At 34.8% G+C, this 8,530-nt stretch overlaps 2 protein-coding genes across 4 annotated transcripts in view; one reads left to right on the forward strand and one right to left on the reverse strand.

The window, feature by feature from the left end:
- Positions 1-440: 440 nt before the first annotated feature.
- LOC111807200 lies at positions 441-5,970 on the reverse strand. The gene is made up of 12 exons (XM_023692809.1): positions 5,795-5,970; positions 5,454-5,518; positions 5,126-5,261; positions 4,457-4,634; positions 4,179-4,362; positions 3,993-4,111; positions 3,653-3,923; positions 2,720-2,893; positions 2,398-2,514; positions 1,833-2,012; positions 1,596-1,642; positions 441-1,154 (listed from the first exon to the last, which is right to left on the reverse strand). The coding sequence occupies exons 2-12, from the start codon at positions 5,499-5,501 to the stop codon at positions 731-733; spliced, it is 1,878 nt and encodes a 625-aa protein (XP_023548577.1). The 5' UTR covers positions 5,502-5,518; positions 5,795-5,970; the 3' UTR covers positions 441-730.
- A 1,251-nt stretch (positions 5,971-7,221) lies between these two features.
- Positions 7,222-8,530, forward strand: part of LOC111807419 (protein WHAT'S THIS FACTOR 1 homolog) — a 6,259-nt gene continuing 4,950 nt past the window's right edge. For all 3 annotated transcript variants that reach the window (XM_023693141.1, XM_023693142.1, XM_023693140.1), the window contains exon 1: positions 7,222-8,384. In XM_023693141.1, the coding sequence (XP_023548909.1) occupies positions 7,298-8,350 (1,053 nt within the window). In that variant the 5' untranslated portion in view covers positions 7,222-7,297 and the 3' untranslated portion in view covers positions 8,351-8,384. The remainder of the gene's footprint in view (positions 8,385-8,530) is intronic.

Raw genomic sequence — 8,530 nt, forward strand, 5'->3', positions numbered from 1 at the left:
AATTTTTTCCTCCTTTTTCTAATTTAATTTTATTTACTTTTGTTGACTTTTTATGTTAAGTTTGTTTTATTACTTTTAAATGAATGAATATTTGAGGATTTCTTCACCATTCTCGAGCTTCAAAGAACCATGACATCCACTGATATTTACAATTCACGATATTGATAGAAGCCAGAATCGAGTAAGTTAGGTTGGCGTAGTCTTAGTAAACTAATTTGAACATCGAATAAGAACTAGTTCGCCTAGAATCGAGTAAGTTAGGTTGACGTAGTCCTAAAACTGATTTAAACCTCAAATAAGAACTAGTTCACCAAACTCGAGATTTTGATCATCAAAGTCGGGCACTCCTTAAACCTACCTTAGGGTTTTTATCAAGTATGAGTGATCTGGTCTCGAGTGTATACCTAAAGAGTCGTATAACCAAAAGGAATGTGAAGTTTCATATCAAAATGGGGAATCCAAGTTGAAATTGAATAACCAAAATGTCAGTACAGAAACACAATCCAAACTGGTTCTATAATCACTAAATTTATGATCCAAAGAGCAGCGAATATCCAATCCATTGCTTTGTAGACTGTACCAAAACTAATATAAACAATATATCTAAAGACTTGAGACTTAATTTATTTTGCCTTCTAAGTACCAAAATTCTACTTAAAACTGAAGCAGAAAAAGAATATAAAACTTAAAAGCAAGTGGCTAACCTAACATATCTTCACTTCTGGACTCTTCAAAACTCCCTCAAACTTCGCTCTTTTGCATCCACCAAATGTGGAGCATCAGCAAACTCAGCATCTTTGTCAAATACATCCCACCCATCATCTGAGCATGCTTTCAAATGGTTTCTTTCTGATCTTTCTTCTTTAAGATTGTTTGATGACATGCTAGATTTGGAGCTAATGAACGAGGATGCTCGGCTTCCTTCCTTATCGAGATTTGAGGACGAACCTTTCTCAGCATCCAGATGAGATGCTGTGTCTGTTAAGGGTGAGCAAAAACGTGTCAAATCGCTTGCTGCGCTTTTTAGAGATGAACCTGATGAAGCTAGAATGCAGCTTGTTTGACTAGAGGAAAGAGATTTGCTTAATGGTACATCCAAGTCGAACTTCTCCTTCAGATGCCTCACGTCTTGAACAATAACTGAAATTTCTCCCCTGCAAGCATACCATGTAGTGTTTTGTTTTCTCATACCGAGATAGAAGTTGCGAAATCGTAAAGCAGTACCGGTAATTTTGAGGACAAAATGTAGGTATAAATATTATACAGATAAGGATGCAAATAATAGTTCTGAAAATTGGAAAATCGCCACCCTAATATAGGCGGTAGCTCTGCCTCATGGGGACAAATGGCGTTAGGCATGTGATACCCAAGAAACGTATTCCCACAAATTAGTAAACCACAGAGGCAACCATAAAAGAAAATTAGATATCCAGCAGATTTTATAATGCAGTAATGATTAAAGACACGAGTTTAAATTCGTTATGCAGATGCTTATCATAAGGTGCAGGCTTGTTTGTTTTTCATGTGATGAACAACAATGCACAGGGACAACGTTAATCTCTAACATCGTTAAGTTTATAGAAGAGAAAACTTACTGTAATATATCAACTAATTGCCCATGATGGATTAGAAACTCCCGCAACTGCATTAGAAAAAAAATTATTAAAATCAGTAGTCAATAATCAACTTTCCCCTGAACAGTGCACATCATTCACAGCGGTGCAAAGAAGCTGCCCCCCCTCGGTTCGTCTTAATTATTCTCTAGTTTACCCCCTTAAATATTCAGAAATGAGGATTTTTTGGCTCCGCCCCCTACAACTATGGTTAGTTACCTTGGCATTCTCCTTTGCTTCCCGTTCTAGTATCCTTGATTCCTCGAGTACCTTCTCCATGAGGGCCTCTTGCTCGGCAAGAGCCTTTCGAGCACATTCTTCCTTAGCGAGGTTTTCTTCCTGTATTACTTTCAGCACAGCCTCTACTGCAGTCATTCTTGCTCCAATTGTGGCATGCATCTGGATGATAAAGAACTTCTGTCAGTTATTCTTCAACTACCAATCTTTCACAGATGATGACTCTCATGGCTAAAAATAACTCAAACTTGAGTCATCTTACTTTTCTGTTCCTTAAAAAAAAATACTAAACATAATATGTTTTATTAACAATAATATGATAATGTATTCTTTTTATTTTATAAGTATACCTTTTCAAACTTTATCATTATATTTATATTGATAATATGTGAGAGAGAATTAAAAGAAAATAACTACAGAAAGATGCAAGTTAGTGAAGAAAAAAAAATGAGGGAGACAAAAAGACACGGGTTATAGCTATAAGGCATGCATGAAGGGTCAAAAAAAGAGCGAGATTTTGAAAAACCAGAAAATATGTTTTAAAAACCTCATCAAGAATTGAAAGAGATTTGTCTCTTTCCTCAGACAAGCTGAGCAGACGAGATTGTAGTTCCCTCGTTTCCGTTGCTAAAATCGCCTTTTCTCCATAAACTTCTCCAGCATGCTGTAGAAGAAGAAATTTCACTCATTAATTAAAAATACAAGCATAATCCTTACAGACCCTATAGGATCTAAACGAGAAAATCTCCCACCATATCATTTGCTTCNCTTCTCCAGCATGCTGTAGAAGAAGAAATTTCACTCATTAATTAAAAATACAAGCATAATCCTTACAGACCCTATAGGATCTAAACGAGAAAATCTCCCACCATATCATTTGCTTCCTTAGTACGGGCTACAATCTGCTTCATTTCCTCCACTTTGGCCAGAATTTCTAACTCTCCATTGGCAGAGTCTTCTTTGACTTTTTCAACATATTTCTCCACATGTTCCAATGCCTTCATCTTATCGATAACTGATTGCATCGCTGAAAATAACGTTATCTGCAGAAAGGTTAATTGTTTAGAACGCAACAATATGTTGATATCATCAATCCTATGCATCATATAGGATCCAAGTCTTACGACATGGAGAGATAAATAAATAACATAGTGATACTTCATATTTGCAAAGGTACTCGGAAGCATGGATATCGACATGACACGACAAGCTGCATGCCTTTTTCGGAAAATCTAGGACATAAACATGGCACCACATAACTTCTTAGTTTCTTGTTAGATCTAACTTCCCCTATTCTCCAAAGGCTAGTCAGAAAACATCATACAAGATAAACAGAAAAAGCAATTGGACAGAGTAACTAACTAACAGATACCGTCATGTCTCAAAGATTACTATAAGTTTTTTGCAATATGAAACAACAAACAACACTGCAGCATGGTACAACTTCATCTTGGCAAAGGCATGGCAAATATGTTCCTTTGAGCACACAATTTCAAATAGCAAATTCTCCTCGACAGATGGTTACAAAAGATCCAAAATGAAAATGACACACCAAAATAAATTGGTTTCATTTAAACCAACTAAATGAACTGAACCAAGAAAACTAAAGGACTGGTGAAGCTCTGTAGTGCAAATAATCCAAAACATTGAGCATNATTGGTTTCATTTAAACCAACTAAATGAACTGAACCAAGAAAACTAAAGAATGGTGAAGCTCTGTAGTGCAAATAATCCAAAACATTGAGCATTACCATATTTAGAACTTTCAATCTGAGATTTAATAACACCAAGTTAACAAGTACCTTGTTACTTTTAGCATCCTCAATGTTCTTTTCAAGAAGTTCGATACTACATGGTTGGCCTGACTGTGTGACTATGGTATGCCCCACCAACCCATCTTCAATCACAATCATCTCACCGGTAGAACACTCTTGCTTGGGACTAGGATTTGAAGTGCCATTTGCATTTGATTTCTGATAGTCAGATTCAGAGTGAAGATGGATTACAGACTGAACAGGAGAATGATTTCCAAAAGATGGGTTGGCAGTCTGACTATCACAATTCTCATCTGCAGAAAACGGTCGATCATCACGGTATGTTTCATGTACGTGCCAGCCGTCCAAATCATGAATGTTATGAGANGCAAACGGTCGATCATCATGGTATGATTCATGTACGTGCCAGCCGTCCAAATCATGAATGTTATGAGAATGATTAACCCCATCAAACGGTGTCTTATTCTGTTTGATATCCTCAGTGACCAGGTTCAAGATTTTGGTGATTTGAAGNAACAAACGGTGTCTTATTCTGTTCGATATCCTCAGTGACCAGGTTCAAGATTTTGGTGATTTGAAGACTTTGTTCGTGATCATTGTATTCACTATCTTCATGAATCAAACCATTTAATTTTCCAGGTGCTACTTGATTCAATTCTACATCACTGCGGTCTTCTTGTACACTGGCTAGTGCTTCGAGGCTTGCAGTTTCAGTATTCTCACATGATTGCTTAAAGCCATCACTAGCAACATAACTAGCTTCAGAGACAGATTGATTCAATGCGACATCTAGATGTGCCACACCACTCCCTTGGGAAGTGACATCAGANGTCATCACTAGCAACATAACTAGTTTCAGAGACAGATTGATTCAATGCGAAATCTAGATGTGCCACACCACTCCCTTGGGAAGTGACATCAGATGCTTCATCACCAATTGTACCTGATTTCAAAGAATCCATTTCCCTCTTCACCCATGTCGAAGAATCCATTTGCATTTTGTTCTCAACTGCACGTTCCACATAACCAACAAAAAATAACACATGATATTAATAGGGTGTTCGACACATCTTCTGACGTGTTCTTTCTTAAAATTGGTAGTGTTTGAATAAAATTTCAAGGAGTGCTAAGAAGTTTCCTAGGCCATTTAAAAACACCTTTAAGAATTTCCAATAATCAAAAGTGGTTTGAGAAATTCTAAAAACTAATAAAAAGCCCTTAGAGGAAGCATTTCACTAATTTTCATTCAAAAGTGTATATAAAACAAGTGCTCCCTTAAAACTCTCTTCTTTTTCCAATGATAAACCAAACACACACTTAAAAGTTTGAACACAAGACAAGATTATCAGCTTTACCAACAAATCGAAAATGTTATAGCCGAACATTACAATTAGGAAGGGCNCAAACACACACTTAAAAGTTTGAACACAAGACAAGATTATCAGCTTTACCAAGAAATCGAAAATGTTATAGCCGAACATTACAATTAGGAAGGGCTACCTTCTTTTGGATCCTGCGGGGGTAATTGATATTCTCCAAGAAAACAAGGTATAACCTCAGTGAGAACATCATTAATAGCTACATGAACATCCTTGGGATTTTCAAGAGCTACAGCCCTTAGCATCCGATGATCAACCTGAGAATGAACATATTAGCAACCAAATGTAATTTAAACCTCATCATATGACCAAAATAAGAGCAGAGTTTCATAAATTTCAATCGTCACAAGACAATTGAATTAAAATTGTATCATAACACAACTTTTGGGATGATCGGTGACAATTAATAACTAGCAAGGGAACAAATCAAAATCATATCAACGTCATACCTCCGGAAAGAGTTCCACTAGACACTTGTAAACGCTATCGAAATCCATTTCCCAACAAGATTAATCTGCAGGAGACAACCAAACACTGCCTCGTCAATTAACAAAACCCCAAAAAAAATTCAACAAGAGGAGAGTATCGAGGAAAAAAAAAAAAAAAAAAAAACCCCGAACAAGAGTTAAAAATTTCACATAATCATTCGACTGAGACGATAACTAACGCATTTCCCAAACAATCGAGTTCACAAAACAACGCTACAGAACAAGAACAGAGGCAAATGAAAGCTATAATTCAACCCCCAATGAAGAAATTCAAAAGACAGATAAAAACGCATATAGGTTACCAATTTTCTCAGCAACCAAACAGCAAACGGAAGAAACTAACGAAGATCAACCAGTGATTGAGAGCGAGAGAATCGAAAGAGAGAGGAAATGAAAATTGATGAATTGGGTTTAAGAAAGAGTCGGCCTACTTAGCAGGCAAGGAATTGGGCATTATCGTCGATCTGTTTCGCGATCATATCAGATCATTGATTTTCATTTTAAAATAAAACATAAAAAAAAAAAAAAAAAAAAAAAAAAAAAAAAAAAAAAAANTCTATAGTTAAAAAGTATTGATTTTTATTTGACTAATTTTTAAATTTTTATTTTTATTTTATTTAAGATTTTAATCGTATTATTATTTCATTTATTCTTTAATAATTAAAAAAATTAGATTTTTTAATGAATATTTAAATAAGATTATAAAATACAAACATTTTTTTAATGAAAATTTAANCATATTATTATTTTATTTATTCTCTAATAATTAAAAAAAATTAGATTTTTTTTAATGAATATTTAAATAAGATTATAAAATACAAACATNCGTATTATTATTTCATTTATTCTTTAATAATTAAAAAAATTAGATTTTTTAATGAATATTTAAATAAGATTATAAAATACAAACATTTTTTAATGAATATTTAACGCGCAGATTATAGAAAACTTTGTAGAAACTAATTGAATATATGTCCGTCATCTATTTTATCACGGAGATAAAGAGAGTTTTCTCCTGACACATAAATTATATTCTCCATCTGGTTCGTGTTCGGTCTCAATTATTTATTTATTTATTTATGTGGTAATTTTTTACTTTCGATTTTGAATCTAATATATTATTAATATTTAATTTAGTCATTAAATTTTAAAATTGGCTTACAANTTAATGAAAATTTAACGCGAAGATTATAGAAAATTTTGCAGAAACTAATTGAATATATGTCCGTCATCTATTTTATCACCGAGATAAAGAGAGTTTTCTCCTGACACATAAATTATATTCTCCGTTCGTGTTCTGTCTCAATTATTTATTTATTTATTTATGTTGTAATTTTTTACTTTCGATTTTGAATTTAATATATTATAATATTTAATTTAGTCATTAAATTTTAAAATTGGCTTACAATTATTATTTCGTTTGCAATATTTAAATTTTTTAGAAATTAATTAATTTTAAGTTTTTTAAAATATTTAAATTTTTGAGTTTATTATATAAAAAGTTCAAAATTTTAAAATTTATTATATATATATATATATATATATTGTGGACCGATAAATATAAAAGGAATAAACGTAAATTAAAAATAAATGGAGAATTGAAGATATAAATTTAAAACCCGCAATTTCTGGAAGGGTCCGTTGCGAGTTGCGGAAGCTAGCCGTAGCCGATCCAACNAAGGAATAAACGTAAATTAAAAATAAATGGAGAATTGAAGATATAAATTTAAAACCCGCAATTTCTGGAAGGGTCCGTTGCGAGTTGCGGAAGCTAGCCGTAGCCGATCCAACAACGATTGCTCGGTATGCTCTCTACGCCCTATGCGCTCTTCTCATGTCTGCGCAGCTTCAAATCTGCTCAGTCTTCTTTTGTGAGGCGAAAATTCGTCTTACAGATCAGAGACGTTTCGAGTTTGAAGGTTATTTGGCGCAAGGATTCCAGATTGGACGAAGCCATTGAGAACGACAAGCGGTACAAGCTATGTGCGCGGGTTGTGAGGGAAGTTCTCAACGAGCCTGGACAGGTGATTCCGCTTCGATATCTGGAGAAACGACGGCAGAGATTGCGTCTCAATGTGTCAATCAAGACGTTTATGAGTTTTAATCCGGGTTTGTTGGATACTTACTATGATAGAATCAAACCTAAATCTGAACCCGTCCTGTTCTTACGCCCGAGCGACCGGCTTAGGGGTTTTTTGGTCAATTTGGTGCCGAAATACCCTGAATATTTTCAGATAATTGGTAGTCCTGGAGACGAAAAATCGTTTCTTCAATTGGTTTCTCGAAACCCTAACTTTGCGAAATCAGTGATTGAGAGAAGAGCCGAGGACGAATCCATATCGACAGGCATTGATATTCGACCCAATTTCAACTACAATCTTCCTCCTGGATTCTTCTTAAGAAAGGAAATGAGAGAATGGGTTAGAGATTGGTTAGAACTAGATTACATATCGCCGTACGAGGACGTGTCCCATTTGGCCCAAGCTTCGCCGGAGATGGAGAAGAGAACAGTAGGAGTTTTTCACGAGTTGCTATCACTTTCATTGTTCAAGAGGATTCCAGTGCCGATATTGGGAAAATTTAGTGATGAGTACCGGTTTTCAAATGCATTTTCCAGTGTGTTCACAAGGCATTCTGGGATATTTTATTTGTCTTTGAAAGGTGGGATTGAGACTGCGATGCTTCGAGAGGCATATAAGGGTAGCCAGTTGATTGATTGTGACCCATTGCTTGAAATAAAAGATAAGTTCGTGGAGTTGTTGGAAGAAGGATGGAGGGAGAGAGCTGAGCAGCGAAGGCAGCAGGCTAAACAAGTGAGGAACGACATGGAATTCATGGCTGCAAGAGCTGACGCTTAAAGGGCTGAGTTTTATGATGAGGATGACTTTCCAGGTAAGTAGATTTTGGGAAATTTTCATTTTTAATCCTATTTATCTTACCTTTAATTTAATCTAGTCGAATAATCAACTTGAATATGCAGTGAAATTGCTGCCTCATTCTAGTTTTTTTTTTTTTTTTTTTTTTTTTTTTTTTTTTTT

Source organism: Cucurbita pepo, chromosome LG12, assembly GCF_002806865.2.
Source record: "Cucurbita pepo subsp. pepo cultivar mu-cu-16 chromosome LG12, ASM280686v2, whole genome shotgun sequence".
Classification (NCBI taxonomy): domain Eukaryota; kingdom Viridiplantae; phylum Streptophyta; class Magnoliopsida; order Cucurbitales; family Cucurbitaceae; genus Cucurbita; species Cucurbita pepo.